Raw genomic sequence first — 19,446 nt, 5'->3', positions numbered from 1 at the left:
CCCCTGACTGGGGTACTTTCTTCCTCACATGCACTGGTCTGTGTTTTCTTGCAATACTAAATTCGTACCTTTGTCAAATCTCCAGAGTCGGGCTCTCCATGTACTTTTCTGCTCTCGGGTCCCCTGTCCTGCAAATTTAGTTGCATTTGTCTGTCTGTCACCTCAACTCAGGCTGCCAGCCTCTGGGTAGGGTTCTCCTCCTTGTGTCATACCTGGAAACTCTGTTAAGTTGGTAAGCAAGCTAGGGTAATTCGGGGGCTCTCCTCATTTGTTTCCCGTCTCTCAGCAATCATATCCCCTCACTGCCTGACGTTATGACCTCAACACCATTGTCTTATACATTTGTCCAGTTTTGTGGTTGTTTCAGGGAGGTTTTGTTACTTCCTTTGGGCCAGAAGCGGAATTCTAGGAACTGAATTTTAAATTTCATTTAATTCTAATTAAATAGTCTTATGTAACTGGTAGCTACTATATTCTCTGTATACTCTGATACCATCAGAGTACAGGCTCACTCCCTAAATCTAGCAGACTGTGAGATTAAAAAGATGACTTAAATTGAGAATAAATTAATTGTGATTACTCCTTTTGTAACTTTTTATATTGGGCTTAAGAATATTGTATACAAATGTTATGTTCAAAATGGGCATTTTGAACTGAAGTCAGTGTCAATACTATTCATTCAATAAAAACCAGTAGAGTGCTGACCACTTCCTAAGTTCAAGGCAATTGATTAGGTGTTGCTGGGGCTACACAGACAAAGACAGTTTGGGCTCTCTGAGGTTCACATTTTAGTGAGACATGCTGAAGAGATACATTAAAGGACAAAAGCACCGTGAAGGCATGAAACAAGTGTTGCAGGTGTACAAAGAGCAGAGCAACTACTTGCAATGACATGGGGATAATGGTAGGGTCTTTACCAAAGAGACGGGGTCTAAGTGACATTATGAAAACCAAAATTAATTTGTTAAACAAACACTCACTCAGTACCTGCTTTATGCCAGGTCTCGTGCTAGAGACCGAGGACAGAAAAACAAGTCTGGTATCACGTCTACCTTTAAGGGTACAGTGTGCAGTGACAGCATCAAGGGAGGACAGAGAACGAGAGCCGTGGTGGTGGACAGAGAAGAGAGAATAAACAGCCTACAGAAGTCACTGTTCCTTCTAGTCTTTTCCTTTCTGTGCACACTCGCCTCTTCCTTTCCCCTCCCTTCCCTAGTCTGCCACATCTATTCCCTGTCCAGCCAGAGCTGACTGGACCACAAGTGAACCTAATTCCCAAATGAACCCAACCATACGATGGCCTAAGCCCAAGAAAGCACAGTCTTTCTTGGGACAGAATGGAAACTAAGAGAAGGAAACTAGTCAGGCACTGTTAAGCCTAAAACTGAGAGGCCATGGAGAGCTGGTGACAGGGTGGTCATTTTTCATTTTTTTCCCCATTTGAATGCCATTGCAGAGAAAGTCAGCCTGCATTCATAAGAAATTTCCTGAAAACAGAGACTCTGTGTATTTTGCTTACAGGAGCATCTCTAATACAGGCATACCTCAGGTTATTATGCTTCACTTTACTGCACTTCATTTCACAGCTATTGTTTTTTTCATGAACTGAAGGTCTGTGGCAACCCTATGGTCAAACAAGTCTACCAGCAACATTTTTCCAACAGCATTTGCTGACTTCGTGTCTCTGTGTCACATTTTGGCAATTCGTGCAATATTTAAAAATTTTCATTATTGTTATATTTGTTATGGTGATTTGTGATTAGTGATTATGACTCACTGAAAGCTCAGATGGTTAGCATTTTTTAGCAAAAGTATTTTTTAACCATAGTACAGAGTAAACATAACTTTTATATACACTGGGAAACCAAAAAATTCATCTGACTAACTTTATTGTGATATTTACAATATGGAGCCAAACCTGCAATATCTCGGAGGTAGGCCTGTACTTAACATGGACATTGCTTGGCCCAAACTTTTCTCCACGTTGTAATCCTTTTGCCCAGTGGCCATGGTAACAGAGTAGGGGCTTGAATCTAGAAGGATATCACCAAAGGGAAGAGGATGGCTGCATTACATGGTGTGCAAACAGTGATCCCTAGTTGAGGGTACAAACTTTTCCATCACATAGTTTCGCATAATTATAAATTCTTTAATATGTAAGATTCAAAGAAATGATGGCAGAAATCAGGTGAAGGGGCGCCTGGGTGGCTCAGTTGGTTAAGCGACTGCCTTCGGCTCAGGTCATGATCCCGGAGTCCTGGGATCGAGTCCCGCATCGGGCTCCCTGCTTGGCGGGGAGTCTGCTTCGCCCTCTGACCCTATCCCCTCTCATGTGTTCTCTCTCTCATTCTCTCTCTCTCAAATAAATAAATAAAATCTTTAAAAAAAAAAAAAAGAAATCAGGTGAAGTTGTTTTTGTTGAAAACTTACGGTAAGAGCCATCTGAGCTAATTTCATCACTTATAACCAGGCAGGTAATCTGGGAATAAGGTAAAGGATTGCTCTGATTATAAGGACTAACAATCATTCCAATGAACTTTGCACCGCCTCTGGAGAAGTAACTCTACAATTAAAAGAAAAATATAATTAGTCTCGACTGCATAAATTTAAAAATCAGTATTTACCCATACCAACATCTTAAACACCTAATGGTTCGGGAAAAAGGGACAAAAGGTGTGTTAAAAACTTCACATCCAAAAAGCAACTAAATGAAATATGTATCATTCCACACTCTAAATTTTTTAGGCCAAAATGTGCTCAACCCAACCAGAAGTGACCAGAAATGACCCCTTTTAAGGGTCATCACCTGGCCTGCAAAATCTATATTTGCCATGAACATGTTTACAAATTATTTTCACTACGCTTCAGCTATAATCTTTATCAATATGGTAATAATTTATTAACAGCTGCTGACAGCAAAAACATTCATCTATTTAACATAAACTGTTAGAATCAAACAAAACTTCATCTTTCCCAGAGATGTAAAATAGACTGGTAATGATTATTTCACTCATACCCAGTCCCTATCCTAGTTGTTCCCATCAATTTTTTTTTGAAGATTTTATTTACTTTAGAGAGAGAGCGAGAGCTTGAGCAGGGGGAGGTGTTGAGGGGGAAGGAGACAAAGAGGAAAAGAATCCCAAGTAGACTCCACGATGAGGGCGGAGCCTGATGTGGGGCTCATCTGAGGACGCTGAGATCATTACCTGAGCCAAAATCAAGAGCCAGACACTGAACCGACTGAGCTACCCAGGTGCCCAGTTCCCATAAATTTTTAAAGGCTCTGGCAGTACTTATCACTGTTACTTAGATGGTTTGTCTGAACTAAACAAATAGCTGATCTCCCAAATGTTTAAATAAACACATATTACTCTTGTGATCAGAAAAAATGCAAAGTTATTTCAAAACTCCAGATGTAAATAATATTAGAAATGCAATACTTTGCTAGAAATGTTAAAAATACATTTATTTAATAGAAAGCAATGAAGGAGGAGAAAAAGTACAATTATTTACACACAACGTACACATAAGACCTAGAAGCCCACCTGGTATTTGGCTTGAGTGTCAATATCTCGTAAGGAAGGATTTGGATCAAAGGCAGGATGAGAATGATACCATCCAATAACACTATAACCTCTCACAGCCAAGGTCTCTGAGGCCTGTGTTTGTGAGACAGGATCCATCTCACACTGCAGTCCTGTACTCAGACTATTACATGGCTCTGCTGCACAGACCTATGAAAAGATTAATCCTTATACGGTTACACTGAAATCCTGTTAATTCTATTACTTAAAGTTTTAGTTCTTCATACGTAGATACAGAAACTTCTTTAAGCTAATGAAAGTACTTGACAGTATCACAAGCAGCCTTTAACCTGCAATGAATGACACTCTAAAAGTGCAGTTGTATATAGAAACTCAGAATCCATGTTTCTACTCAAACAAGGCCATAATAATTGTTAGTTCTCCAAGTTAGCCCATATAATATCTGTACAAACACAGTCTTCCAATGACTCCCATTATTTATGATAATAATTGCAACAGAGAAGTTTCAACTATAGGGTAGGTGCATGTTTCCTGGCTTTAAAGTAGTTGTAGCTTTTTATTGGTGAGGGCAATGAGGAGGCCTGGCTGGCAGTGCTCCCTCTTTCTAAGGAAACTGGTGCTCAATATACAGAATGCTAATTTACACCTGGGAATATCTAACCCACATTTGCATAGTCTCATTTACATCACGGGTAAAAGTCTGTATTTTAATTATATCCACTGAAATCTATAAAAATATTTGGTATGGCAGCAGTACTAAATAATTAAAAAAATTTTTTAAAGGTGAGAACTTACTTCAACTATCTTATCAACTTCTGAGTATCTTCCTCCTAATAGACCAATCACTTCTGCTATAGAAACATGAGCATGCTAAAAAGAAATACAAAATAGACTTAGCCCAAACATACAAATCCATCTGACAAAAAAATCAGAATAAAACTCACTTATCACACGAGAGTCATTTATAAGTACGGTAACTATGCTTTTCTAAAATAAAGTAGCATAGTGGAGGAATCAGATGCTAGGCTCAGTGCAAAGAAATTTAGGATTTCAGATTTATCTTCACTGCCAGCTGAGAAGCTTTGAACCAAACATTCAAACACTTCAAGATGCTATTTTTAAATTTACAAAATGAAGATACCATTTGTTTTCCTTACTCAGGAAAGGTATCATAATGGATATAATAGAAGAACGCCCTAAACAGACACAACTGTTGGAGGTCTCTGGAATTTAGTGCAAACAAGGAGCCTCCAAATTGTAGCTGTGCTTTGTTGCAGTTATCTAGAAGGCAGCAGACAAAGGATACCAGGAAATGAATATAGGGTTAATGATGATAAACAGTCTGCAAAACTCACATTAATTTATTTTCTCTAAAATATGGAAACATGCAATTGTTTGGCTTTTCTCCAAAAGAAAAGAGTTATTTTTAGATTCCTTGTAAAAGAGGATAGTTAAGATCCAAAATACACGTCTTCCATACTCTCTCTTAAGCCTGCAATAAAAATACACAAGAATAGAAATCAGAGTAAGTAAGCACAATAGATTATCCTTACCAAATCCATTATTAAAAGTGCTTCTGAAGCCACTTTCACCTGAAATGGCTCCTGAAATATAAAAAAAAAAAAAAAATGGGGGAGCATAAAAATAGAGATTTTGTTCTTCCTCACTGGAATGTCCACCCTTTCCTCCTTCACATGTTACACTAAGTTCTCATCACCACCAAGGCTCAGCACAAACTAGAGATTTTTAAAATATTATCATTTAAAATCCTAGCATGGAGAAATGCGCTTTCATTTCCCATTTGTATCACTCATTTGACCCTTAATGTACCCTGCTTTATCCAATCTTTCATATATATATATAATATATATATATATATATATGCCTTGCACACACAGAAAAAGAAATACTTCATGTCTGACAGGGGGGCATTATTTATGGCCATTCACTGATGCATAAATAGTACCTGCTTTTCTTCACTGAAAAAATTACATGGTATCAGTTGGAAGGGATCAAATGAGCTGGAAAAGAAAAAAAAAAAAAAATCATTTCTAATATAATCTCAATAACAAGATCAGGAAAATCACATTCATTTAAATTAGAAAATGTGCATCAATAATCTAAACCCCAATTCTCAGAAAAATACTAAACTAGGAGAATTTCTTAAGGACGTTCCATACAACCCTTTTGAAAGAAGCACTGTTTTTTTGGACTCAATAAAAGATGGGAAATGACAGGACCTTTGAGAGAAAGTAATTCTGTTGCCTTAATTTCTTTTAACACCCAGAGAAGAATATTCATTATAAGTACCCACACATGTGTCCTACATTGAAAGCAGGTTTCAAAAAGTTTGAAGAAAATGTAACCAACTCCCTGACATGATATGGGTAAGAAAATTCAAGAAAGAGGAAAGTTTCTCAAAAACACTTGTAAGTACCATATTAGCATAGAGTAGGTACTCAATAAATTTTTGCTGAATGAATAAACAAGAAGCAGTTCTGCTAAAGAAATTAATGTATATAAAAAGCTCTATGATAAACTTATTTTAAAATGAAAGAGTTAAAAAAAAAAAAGACAAAAAGAGGGGCACATAAGCAAGGGTAGAATACAAAAGCACGTATAAATCCGAGAGAAATGTTAGAAAGGCTTTTACCAGTGAAGAACTGAGGTTTGAGAAAGATATTAAGAATGATTAATAAGTTTTTTTAGGCTATGTTCAGAGAAAGAAAAAACCCAAACAAACAAGGAATATGTTCATGTTAATAGGACTAGAAAACAGCAGGACTATTCAGTTCCCATTCTACCAGAGACTGTTAGTTCCAAAAGTCAGACACTTTGCATCCCAAGTGCCTAGAACAGTGCCTGATACATAACAAACATTCAGGAATATTTGTTGAATGAAGGGGAAAGATCCTCAAATAAAAAAGTGCATGAATAAAAAGAATAGAAAGACAGTGTATGCATCCCAGAGCACTGAAGAAGCATGATGTGAAACCCCACTGATCTTGTTGGAGGAACTGTACAGAATGGAAAAATTAGTGGAGGACTTTGAATAGGCAATTATTGCAATGGCTTGTTTTCATTTTATTTATTTTTTTAGAGAGAGAAAGAATGTATGCATGTGTGAGTGGTGGAGGGGAGAATCCCAAGCAGGCTCCAAGCCCAGCACGAAGCCCAGTGTGGGGCTCTAACCCGGGGCTCGATCTCATGACCCTGAGATCATGACCTGCCACCCAGGTGCCCTGGGCTTGTTTTCAAAACATACAAAAAAGCAGACTTTAGAAGCAGAGAAATTAGATGTAAATATTGGAAAATTCTGGAAAAGATTATTAAACAGGTGATTTTGAGCCTTTAGCAAGTGAAGAGGTGACTACTAAGAATAATAATAATGGATCTATGAAAATATGTCATGATAAGTAAATCTAAATTTCATTTCTGATACGACTGATCTGCTAGAAACTAGCAGACTCATAAAGATTCAAATATATTCTATCTGAATATAAGCAAGATACCTGCCAAGATTTTTCTTCTGCATAAGATGAAAAAACACAGGTTAATTGTAGCAATGTACAGCTGATTGAACAATGATGTCTGAGGCTTACATTTATCTCATTTAAACATTTTAATCAGTGGTCAATGACAGAAGAGGTAAGCTTATTGAAATGTTGATGATTCAAAGCTACGAAGGCTAATTGGGAAAAGTGGATCTGGATTCAGAAAGATCCTGACAAACTGGAACAAGGACCTGGAAATCACAATAAATATGTCTCACATTTAGATTCAGAAAATCCAATGTCTGGATACTAGATGAGGAGTCCTAGCTTAGGGATGACTATCTTTTTTACATAGTTTATCTCATTTAACTTACTCTCACAACTGTAAGTTTTAATTTTTATTTTATAGAAGTGATATATAATGTAATAGTTAGCAGTATGGATTTTTAAACCTAACTGCCTGGATTTAAATCACAGCTTTGCCACTAACAAGCACGGGGGGCAAGTTGCTCAAGCTCTTTGTGCCTCAGTTTCCTCACCTATAAAATGGGAATGATATTAACTACTGCATAGGGTAGTTATGTGGATTAAATGAGTTAATATACATGAAGTGCTTAAAATTTAGCTAACTAACAGTGTTAGCTATTATAGTTACTATTTTATAAATGAGGACTGAAGGCTTAAGGCCTTATGTAACTTACCTGGGGACATACCCCTGGTTAAGCATCAGGGCTCTTTCCACTGAATATGACTTAGTGCCATTCCTAGATATCTTGTTTTAAAAGGGACACTGACAAAACTATAGTCTATTCAATGGGGCATCTGCAGAAAGTAAGGGTCTAGAAAATCAAGACATTTAACTTACTTGGTGACCTTTATTATTACAGGTTATAAATATCAGATTATTCAAAAACAAGAAACCTTGCTAACAATCCACACCAACTAAAGAAAGAACTAGTCATTTCAAGAGGTTATCTATTTATAATGTCTAAGGAGTTGAATGACTACCTGTCATAATTAAGGCCCCTTTACAGCATATGTTGGATCCTATGATCACTAAACCCAAATAAATTTAAAACTTTTGCTCAAGGTCTTCCAAATTGATAATCAGTGAAATAAAAAATTTCAAAAATTTTAGTATTTTTCAACTTAATATGAATATAATGTTATATCAGATATTTTTTCCATTCATTTCCTAATCATTTGTGATAAATTAAAGAAATCATAGTTATATAACCCTATACCTTTTTGTTGGTCTTGGTACTTTTGAGGATTTAACAGGTTTACATTTTTCCTCTTTTCTTCTTGCCAATTCCTCAGCAGAGAGATGCTAAAACATAAAACACAGGTTGATCAGAGTCCATCAGCCACTGAGAGGCAGAATTAAAACAAAAACAACTCTTTAAACCATATTTAAAGGCATGTGAGAATGAGATCCACTATGTTGATGTAGATGTGTCTCCTTCTTTCTACTAACAAATCGAAATCTACAGCCACACCAAACTTAAAATTTATTCCTTCTCTTGTTTTGCCTATTTCAATTAATGGCACCAGTCACCCAGGTTCAAAAACTTCAGAATCACCTGAGTCCCTCCTCTTACTTATTCCCCATTTCTAGTCACCAAGTCCTACTGTGTTAAGAGTTTTCTTTCCCAACCAGGAGACATCGCAACATAATGATAAATGGCACAGATCCTGGAGATAGAATGCCTGGCTCTGCTACTTACTGGGTGACGACCCTGGCCAAGTTACTGAAGCTTTCTGTGCTTTAGTTTCTTACCTTTAACATGGGAACACAAGTAGTAATAACAACAATGTCCTGGTGTTATTGTGATGATTGATTTGATTAATGTTTATAAAACCCTGATAATAGTAAGTACAGAACACATCTTTCATCCCACTTCTACTACCACTCTTATACTCTAGTCCAAATGAACTATGCATCTTTTCCAGAATATGTCTGGTATTTTTCCCCATCTGTACCTTTGTTTATGCCGCTCCCTTAGCCTGGGATGCCCTCATGTACTAATTCTCCTGGCTCATCCTTTATGTCACAGATGAAATATCACATTTTCTGTGATACCTCCTCTAATCACAACCTTTGGGGAAGACCTGACATTTCTTAAGACCAATCTTATGTAACTTATCACAGGTCATCTTTCCTACTAGAAATTAAGTTCCTTCTAGGCAGAAACCAGGCATTAACTAATGTTGTACCTAGATTGGTGCTCAGGTGTAAGGTTGAGGACAGGGAATGGGGAAGAGAAAAAGAGGAGAACCTCTTTTTTTTTTTTTTGCACTGAAATCCAGGAGGAAAGTAACATTTACTAATTGGTATATGCAAGGCTTATTAAGTGTCTAGTACTAGGACCTCCACACATTTTATCCCGTTTACTTCACTTAATTCTCACAACAATTCTTTGAGAGAGATATTACCCACACTCTACAGATAAAAATCTGAATTTTAGTGAGGTTAAGAAACTGTTCAAGGTAACAAAGCCAATAAGCACCCATTCGCACATTCTTTCCATTCTACTGCACTAGTTGTTCACAAATAGAATACACACACACACACACACACATTCATTGCCTGTTTCTTTTTATAACCAGTTTCTATTAGTAGAAATACTTTAATATTTGTAATTCAATTTATGTCTAATGTGTGGGACACTATTTTAAATGGTCTATCAGAACATCATTCTATAAATGTTTACTGAAATGAATTAGGCATACCAACTTCCTGGCACATTGGCAGATTATTCTTGAGCTAGAGACCAGAATGCAGAGGTAGATAATTAAAATACAAAAAATTAATCAAACTCCTAGTTAAGTGTACCAATGCCTCTATTTTGTTATTTATTGGTGACTTCTAGACAAGCAAATTAACATGGGAAGGATACACACACACACACACCAACACAAACGAGTGTAATACATGTGGTATTAAGATATACAAATATAATTGAGAGAACAACTTTCACTAATGAGCTATTTGCAAAGGTCAAAGTTACCTCAAAGGTTTGTCCTTCTAAGTCTTTTGCATCACACCAATTTCCCCATGGGTCTCGGACCCTACGTCTCCTTGTGCGCTGGGGTAAGATTAAAATAAAGCAAAAGGTAACAAGGTTAACTCGAAGAAATCACAGCACACTAATATACAACACCAAAATGATATTTTTCTAAAAATCAATTAATTTCTTCATTAAAATATAATCTCTGATCGGCAATGCCTGACAAAATTTTATTTTATTAATTTATCTTTAATAGCACTCTGCTCAAAAATAAATCAGTAATGATTTTCTGAATTTTACTTGGATTTCTTCTTGAAGTTTAATTTCTCTTCACCTTTATGAGTTAAACACTAGGACAAAAGATATTTTTAAGACCAAAAGAACCACCAAGAAAATGACTTCCCTTTCAACCACTTGTGGTAGAAAACTTGCAAGAACCCACAGCAAGAGGTAGGTTACTGAAAACTAGAAGCAAATTAATTATTTCTCAGCCTTAGAAAGGGAAAAACTGCCTAGTGGATATAATTAATAAAAAAGTACAAAGTTAGTTGAATTACTAATACCCAGTTTTGTAAACCTCAATACTGAAGCCTTTAAAATGCACTGGCTCAGAAGCCAGCATATAAAAAGCACCCTTTCCAGCAACCATATCTAAAAACATCCTTTTTTACTACAGTAAATCTAGGTAGAAATGGTTTACGGCCTAAATACTCTGAGAAAAATACCCACTCTATTATCGGCACTTTTCTTCATTTGCCTCACCTATTACCAATTTAACCTATTTTATTAGTAAAACCAACAAGAACCCAATATGACTCTGCCCTTTAGAGGACTTGTAGGACTACCCATTTTTAAAATAAGACTCAGGTGGGGCGCCTGGGTGGCTCAGTTGTTAAGTGTTTGCCTTCGGCTCAGGTCATGATCCCAGGGTCCTGGGATCGAACCCCGCGTTGGGCTCCGGGCTCCACGGGAGGCCTGCTTCTCCCTCTCCCACTCCCCCTGCTTGTGTTCCCTCTCTTGCTGTGTCTCTCTGCCAAATAAATAAATAAAATCTTTAAAAAAAAAATAAGACTCATGAATTGTAAGAAATTTTAAAACTCACTAACCTCAAGAATTAACAAAGAAAGCTTACAATAGTTCGAATAGCTATTCCAAAAAGCTGACTCTCAAAGGTAAGACTTTTAAACTAACAAAGTAACTGAGGAGGACAAAAAGAGTTTAACTGTATGGTTATAAAAGACACACTAGATACAGAAACCAGAACCAGCAGTCTAAGACCACGCTAGCAAAGCACAATGCTTCTGTGTCAAGTCGGCCAGTGACCCGTGAGGTTTTTTTGGTTTTTGACTTTTAAACTAACATGGAACTGAATGGGAACCAGGAAAGTGAACGGCTAAGGTGAAATACAAGAGAAAACCAGTTTGTCCACTAAATGTCCACTTGTTAAGCAGCTGGCGAGAAGGAAGCACGCCTCACTTAACAGGGCAAGGAGCAATCTGGAGCGCTGTGTTGGCAAGGGTGGTTGCTTACCGCAGACTGCAGGCGCCGTGCAAGCCGGTACGCTTCCCCTGTAGCTTTTCGGTCTCTGACTCGTCCTTTGTCAACTGGTTGTGGCCTGTTGTACACAGCCTGTTCTATTGGAATTCAGGAAAAACAAAACACTCTATTACTTTCTGAAACTCATTTCTTACCTAGGAAGACACATCTACACTGACTGTAAGTTGTAAGCCAATGTCTAAGTTCTGTTACACCTGAGCATCTATCTTAATCTACAATCACTTGGAAGTTCTCACGTAAAAGACTCTTAAGGAAATCCCAGTAAAATGGGGTATTCGTGAGATGGGTAATTTAATTTCTAATTAACTGAGTGCTAAGGCCACTTTGCCGAATTCAAAGATCTAATACTGAAAACATGATTTTTCTTTTGTGGCTGAGGAAGCTGTGACACCTTAGCTTTCTTGACCAGTCAGTCCCATATACAGTGCTTGGGGAAACAAAGACACTGAAATGAAGGACAGACCACAGGGCAGACTGTGAATTCTCTCTCTCTATGAAATAATCTCTGAAAGGAAACATTCTGGTTAGCTGTCTTCCCATACACATACAATATACAATATACTCCTCTGAAACCATGGGTTACAAAGTTCTAATTACCTTATCACTTTGCAACTACTGTTATCTTTCTTCAAAATGTTTGTGTCACATTAATTCAATAGAAGTGAAGAAAACATTTAAAATCATGCATATTCATTGACTTTAAATTTGAGAAAAACTAGGGTGAAAGAAACTTTCTTCCATGAAAAATATTTTGGCACTTTTATTACATTTAAGTGTAGGGGCTCATAAATTATTTCCTTTATTTAAACACTGCTAGACAGTATTTCTAGCATTAATACAGATTTTGCAAATTAAATGGGCTATTACTACATTTTTCTTAAAATGACTTTACTTTTACTTGACAAAGAGCAGCACTGTTAAATTATTTCTACTACTTAGACTGCATATTTTTCCCTTTCATACCACCAATTTTCACTGTAGGTTACCGGAAAATATAGTTTAATCAACAGAAATCTGTTTAAAAAAAAACCTCAATAATACATTTATTTCATAATGTCATAGCATCTTCCTGAATTCTCTATCTATACTAAAATCTGCTTGAATTCTAACCATCGAAGAAGTTAATGGGTGCTCTAAAGATAAAAAATGTTGAGTAAAAGATGTTGTTGGGTTTTTATTTTTACCACATCCAAAATTGATTGCTCCTATCAACTCGAGGTATGTATGAATCCGTCCAATACAATTAACATCCCCACAGTTCTTCAGGCCAGGACGTACTGAGGTCTTATTTAAGTATTTCGGTTTGCATATCTCCCTAATTAAGAGATGGAAGTACAGTTATTTTGGATAAATAAAAACATGAAAAAAAGATTTCTGGGGAAAACTTTTAATATTTGAAATATCTTAAAAATTTACCCCCCTCAATCTGTAAATGTGTAGTAAAAACAATGCTAATACATAAAACCCAAATTTTAAATATCTTTAAATGATACAATAACTTATGAGTATAATGTGATTGTTATTATTATTTCTTTCCCATATGAAATGTAATAAATTCCAGTTATTCCAGGATTTTAAAGTTAGAAGCTTTGTCTACAGATCCAAATTCAAGCCTCATCTTTGAATAAAAAGGGCACTCTGATAATATATCTAAAGTATTTAGTATTAGGCTTTCCTTATTTTTTAATATATTACTTAGGTTCATCTACTTTTACTTTGCTGGACAGTATCTTTTAATTATAAGCTACCTTACAAATACTTAAAAGTTTATTGGTTTTTAAACATTAGACCAATAAATACCAAGTGCTTACTCTCCATGGAAAACAGATATTACAGGGGATTTCAAAGGAATCAAGAAATGCCCAAAGACTATGAAAAAATTAAAAGGTTTACATAATAAAACACATATTTACCGAATATACTTATTGTGCCACAGTAGATACAGGTTAAGAGTAATGGAGAACTTACTCATAGTAGCAAACAATTACTGAACACTTACGCCAGTACTAATAGTTATACAACCTTAATTCTCATAACTCTACAAAGCAGCTTTTATTATTCTTACTTTAGAGATAAGAAAACAAGTCAGGGGGATTAAAGTACTTATTTATGGAAGTTAAAGTCAAGATTTTCATACGGACGTTATAAACCAAGTATTCATATATATCATATAAAAGGTATTTAATCTTTATTTTATTTTACAAACATTTATTTTGCATCCTACACACCAGGCACTGTTTTAGGCACTAAGGATCCAGAGATAAATATAAAGTTCCTGACCTTACATGCTGATAGAATATATATAATGAATTATATGTACATAAAATAAATAATATATATTATAATGGCAGGTAGCAACAAGTGCTAGGAAGAAAAAGTAAGAATAGGGGATAGAGTGAGAGAACTAGGTGCAGACTATTTTAGACAGGGTATTCAGGGAAGGCCTGTCTAAGCAGAAACCAAATTTAAAATCATTAATTCTACAGACATTCAGGGAAGGCAAAAAGTTAACTTGTGATGTTGGAGGGGCACCTGGGTGGCTCAATCGGTTAAGCATCTGACTCTTGGTTTCCACTCAGGTCACCAAGATCTCAAGGTTGTGAGACTGAGTCTCACATTGGCCGGTGCTCAGCAGGGGGTCAGCTTGGGATTCTCTCCCTCTGCCTCTGTCCTTTCCCCCACTCACATGCGCTCTCTAAAATAAATAAATATAATCTTAGGGGAAAAAAAAAGAAATTCCACTGAAAAGTTGAGGTTTCAGTGTTTTTTCACTTCAACTTCAGTGTGAAAGGAAACTGCACAAATGAAGCCAAGAGAACAGGAATAAGCACAGTGTAACCAGCTACCAAAAATTTACAGGAATCTAAAAACTGTACTGATTTAATTAAAGATTACCCAAATCAAAAGTCTTTAAACAGAGCTCAGCACTAGCATGATGCTGAACAAACCTCCAGTCCCCTCTTCTAGTTCTGAAGAGAATAGTTTTGAGTTCCTGTTCAAAACATTTCTTTCTGCTTTCATACTGTTTTGCTAAATCACTATATTGAAACAACATTTAACTGGTTTTATGAACTAAGGCAAATGTCATTAGGAAACTACTGCCATATAATTTATATCATCAATATAAGTTATTCTGCCTTATTGAGAATCCAAAATTCAAGTAAGTGAAATTAATTAAAGCACCATTAGGTCACTTATTGATGATTCATAAAGATAAAAAAACTTTGAGATATTATTTTGTAGTCCTTCAATTTTGGCCATTCATCCTCTTATTTCCAAAAACAAAATTAGATACCCATAGAGATCTAATTTGATTGATCTTCTTCCATAGTGTGAATGAACAGGCAATGTGAAATAATGGAGAGGGTGATGGACAGAGTTGAGACCTTCACATAGGTCCTTCTGTCAGTAGCTGGTTGTATAATTAAAGGCAGGCCCCTAAACCTCTCCTGGCCGCAGAATCTATCAAACACAGAAAATACCACCTGCCTATTCTATAGGACTGTTGTGAGGAATCAAGCAACATAGAAAAGCTTTCCGTAACTGTAAAGCACTATGCAACTATCAGTTGTTCCTTATAATTCTTCTTTCATTTGATACCACCCTTACCCAGAAATTTTACTTTTAGCCATCTCAACCATCAGTCAGTCAAGAACAAGAACAAAAGTCCTTCATTTAGAATAGAGCTATCTTTAAAAGCCAAATTAATATTGTGTGGGCAATGAAGGTTACTGATATAATAAGCCTGGTTATTTGTTTTGCTTGGACAATCTTCCTAAGTTACAGCAAAAGTCCTCTGTAATGGGATACACAATTCAGTATCTCCTGAAGCAGTAACAACAATTATGAATGTTTGATAATGTCTTAATTAAAATGTCATGAAAAATTCAAATTATCTGCAGAGCACTTATGCTAATAAGGTGGGAAGTTTTTTGGTTTGTGCCCTATCCAATGCTAAATAATTCAAATTTTGACAATTTACAAGATAAACTTCACATATCAGAAAATTCCTGCATCCTGAAGCTGGATGAAGGGATTATTAACACATTATGTTACCAGATCAAAGCTGAAAGAAAGCATTTATAGCAATTTAGAATGGTTTCTGTAATCTAGCCACATTTAATGACAGAAATACCCTTGTCACCAAAATTTTTTTTGTACTTACAAGTACATGATAAACTAGGAAAGACATTCTCCCCCTTTTCCAGTACAGTAGTGTTTTCTGTATCTTCCTAACACTATCCTAAGAAACTGCTTCTTAAAGCAAATTATCCTTTTAATCCAGGACCAAATACTCTTAATGAATAGACAGATGGGCTGAGATAGCTAGAGATAACAATATCTACCAAAGCTTTCAAAGAAAATTTCACTGTGAGAAATTTTAAGTCTTGCCTATTAAAATATATTCATATGTTCAAGCTCTCTGCATCACTAGCAATGTAAAACACTAAATTCTGCATAGGCCTAATTAAAATACTCTAGAGCATCGTAAGTTTTACAACAGTATCTAAAATATAATTCTTCCTTACCACTGATCCAAAATGTAATTCCTAATTTTCAAATAGCGTTCTGGTGTTTTAGCTTGGCGCCCCTCAAAGAACTCAGGAATTGCTTGTTTTTCTTCTTCTTGAACGGTATTTCTATCTATTTCTACTTCTTGTTCTGGTGGCTTCAGCTCTTCTTCCTCATGGCTCTCCTCCATTTGACAGGAAGAATGAAGAAGCACTTCAGTATCACTCAAGTCTTCCTGAACTTCACAAGGCTCTGGAGAAGGCAACGGCCTGGCAGCATCTATTATTCCATTTCCATCATGTTTTTCAGAGTTTTTCATCAGTTTATTACATTTCTGATCATTTAACTCAGCTGATTTTTTGTCACTAACACTCTGTTTTTCAGTCCAAAATTTACTTCCTGAGCTTGAAAGTGCTTCCATTTCTCCCTGCTTTATATTCTGAAAATACTCCTTGGAAGATTCAGGTACAGAATCTTCCTGGTTGGAAGCAATAAATTCCCCTTGACTGGTTTCATGACTTTTACTATTAGGAATGTTTAATAAGACATCATTGCTAGGATTCTTTTGGGGAGCTTGAGAAGTCAACTCATCTGCCTCATCTGTGATGTCTACTTCTTCATCATCAGATAACTTTTCAATTTTTACAGCATTCAAGTTGGGATCAGCACGTCCCCTTAAACCTGATGGCGTCCATGCCTTTGTGCCTTCATCTTCATTTTTAATCTGAAGGTCACTGCTGCTCTTCTCATTTGGTGTTTCCTTCTCTGGACCATCTAATTTTACCTTATTAAAAATCAAGATAAAATCCCCATATTAACATTTAAAAATTTAACCACTGGCACACATATAATAAATACTGTATTATTAAACTGAGTACACATCAATGGTGTATTACACCTTTATTGTGCTTTTCTTCTAAGGATTTACAACTGCATTTTAAATGTAAAATGTCATAATTTCAAATTTCTATCACTATATTTGACTCATTCATGGTATTAATCAAATAATCATGACCTATGACATTGTACAACTGCTATTTGTTTTTCAGTATTGTTTAAAACAGGTCTGTCTCAGATCAACCACAGAGAATGAACCAACAACTATCATACTAAGGTATTCTTTAAGATATTAAAATATTTTTAATGGCTAATTTCTTAGAATGTAGATACCTCAGATGATTATTTTTTATAATGCGAAACAGCCCATTATTTAAGGGAATCTATGTCACGTATCTTTATTTAGTAAATTAAATTCATTTTTCATTTAAATACAGATATAACAGAAACAAACTATTTTGCAAAGGTTCATTTAATGTAGCTCCAATATTATACAGCTTATAATTTAAGGCATGACATTATCTTCCATAGGTACTATTATAGGCATAAATATCTAGTCATGGAGAAGAAAATGACTATCAATGAATATAAATGATTTGAAATAAAATCTTCACATACACGGTTTTTGAAAAATTTTGTACGTGACTGGCATACCCAAGGGATGACAGCTCTTAAAAAGAGCTTACTTATGGATCCTGTATCACAACAGAATCCTAGGATCTAGTATTTGAGGTTAATTGGCTTATTATGTAGAGAAGAAAGGGTAGCAGGAGAGAAAAGGAGATTTGGACATATGACCTGGAATAGCCTTTAACAACCTTGCTATTTACTTGAAGTCTCTTGTTTTTACCTTAAAAATTCAGATAAGATTTCATATTATATTTCATATGAATGTCTCTTTTAACATCATGATGTATCCTTTCACCCCAAGTCTTTGAGTAAAACTGACACCCCAAGATGCTCTGCATGTTCCAGTCTGAGAAGCATGGGGACAGGAATAACCAAGTTAAGCTTTATTCTCTTCCAGAATACCTTAACCTTGCCAGGCTGCCTTGAAAATACGTTTGCTTGGTTAAAAGGGGAGCAGATGATTGATGTATAATGAATCCATTCCATTCTTTACTTCCTATACTCAAATGACACAAAGTTCTATAAATCTTGTATGCAGGATAAAACCCATTATTTGCATTGAAAGAAAATAGCGTATTTCACTTAAGACCCTGTCAAATTCTATATAATTATGTTCCCAGAACTCAAGCAGAGAACATTAAAAATTACTAAATATCAAAACTACATGGTTGAACACAGCACAGATTACTAGAAAGATTAAAGAACTAGACCATAACTATGCTTTTCTGAACACTGCAACTTACTGAAGTTTTCATATAATTCCTCATAAAAATTATAAGTTTCATTGTTATTAAACAGATTTTAGCATCATGTTAGCATTTATGGTCCCTAAGCTCTAATCATTCCTAAAAGCTACAATGCAAATCTTTGGACAGAAGTTCTGAGGCTACCATGATGTCCTGGGTGCCTGCAGGAGGAGGCCCAGCAGAGAAGTAGGCTGGAGCCACAGACCGTGGAGTCCTGAGAATGTAGTGGAAGCTGCCGCCATGAGAATGGAGCAGGAACAAAACAGAGCAGGAGCCAGTCCAAGCTTCTGGAACATCCAGTGTCAATTTTGCTATGAGCTTTAAACCTCCAAGTAAAATCCAGAAACTTCCCCAACCTCTCTTGCAGCAAGGACAGAGGTAAGCTCTGTGCCCAACATGGGGCTTGAACTCATGACCGCGAGATCAGGAGTAGCACACTCTGCCAACTGAGCCAGTCAGGCACCCTAACAATGTGCATTTTCAAATACACCATTCTAGAGCTCATGGGCTTGTTTTTCTGGACCGGGTCTTGTACTCACATATTGAAAAGACTGGTTTTTAAGTCAAACTCTTCTCAGAATTTACAAATAGGCATCTTGCTAATAAAAGAAATAGTAATAAAAACAAAAAAAGCTACAATGCAAATCTTTAAAAAGAAAAGATATTTTCCAGGAAACAATGACCTCTAATCGCAATACTCAAAACACTTAAGCTATGCTTTGAGATTTTTGAGGATAAACATGTGTTGAGTACTTTATGAATATAAAATACTTTCACTATGAAAACTTTGAAAATTGACATTAATGCCCAAATTAAAGCACTATTTTTGCTTCCTAATTTTATTTATTACAAATATTATTATTAACTAGGATATTTATATCCTGCTTACCTTATTTTTAAAGTATTGCCTGGCATAACTCTTAACTTGTAAAACAGTGCGACTTCCAATTAGCTTTGCAATTTTGGTCCACCTTCGGCCAAATTTAGCCTAGTTATCAAAATGGAAAAGAAATTGATTTTGATTAACTTACTCATTAATAGTCCGAGCAACTGCACATTAAAAAAAAACCTAAAAGAACAACCCATCTTTATTTATTTTCTAAAGTACACAATG

At 35.8% G+C, this 19,446-nt stretch overlaps 1 protein-coding gene across 4 annotated transcripts in view; it reads right to left on the bottom strand.

Annotated features, from left to right (window-relative positions):
- Window positions 1–19,446, bottom strand: part of MYSM1 (Myb like, SWIRM and MPN domains 1) — a 36,639-nt gene that overhangs the window by 4,189 nt on the left and 13,004 nt on the right. For 2 of the 4 annotated variants that reach the window (XM_035018452.1, XM_035018453.1), the window contains exons 7-17: window positions 19,222–19,320; window positions 16,137–16,903; window positions 12,792–12,922; window positions 11,581–11,684; window positions 10,051–10,128; window positions 8,284–8,369; window positions 5,512–5,566; window positions 5,099–5,149; window positions 4,341–4,415; window positions 3,546–3,734; window positions 2,431–2,563 (exon numbers count right to left, since the gene is read on the bottom strand). In XM_035018452.1, coding sequence (XP_034874343.1) covers window positions 2,431–2,563; window positions 3,546–3,734; window positions 4,341–4,415; window positions 5,099–5,149; window positions 5,512–5,566; window positions 8,284–8,369; window positions 10,051–10,128; window positions 11,581–11,684; window positions 12,792–12,922; window positions 16,137–16,903; window positions 19,222–19,320 — 1,768 coding nt within the window. The remainder of the gene's footprint in view (window positions 1–2,430; window positions 2,564–3,545; window positions 3,735–4,340; window positions 4,416–5,098; window positions 5,150–5,511; window positions 5,567–8,283; window positions 8,370–10,050; window positions 10,129–11,580; window positions 11,685–12,791; window positions 12,923–16,136; window positions 16,904–19,221; window positions 19,321–19,446) is intronic. The other 2 variants (XM_035018454.1, XM_035018455.1) reach the window with 1 other exon arrangement.

Source organism: Mirounga leonina, unplaced genomic scaffold (assembly GCF_011800145.1).
Source record: "Mirounga leonina isolate KUSES-001 unplaced genomic scaffold, KU_Mleo_1.0 Mir_173, whole genome shotgun sequence".
NCBI classification, from domain to species: domain Eukaryota; kingdom Metazoa; phylum Chordata; class Mammalia; order Carnivora; family Phocidae; genus Mirounga; species Mirounga leonina.
Note: the sequence above shows the minus strand (reverse complement) of the source record. Positions and strands in the feature narration are given on the sequence as shown.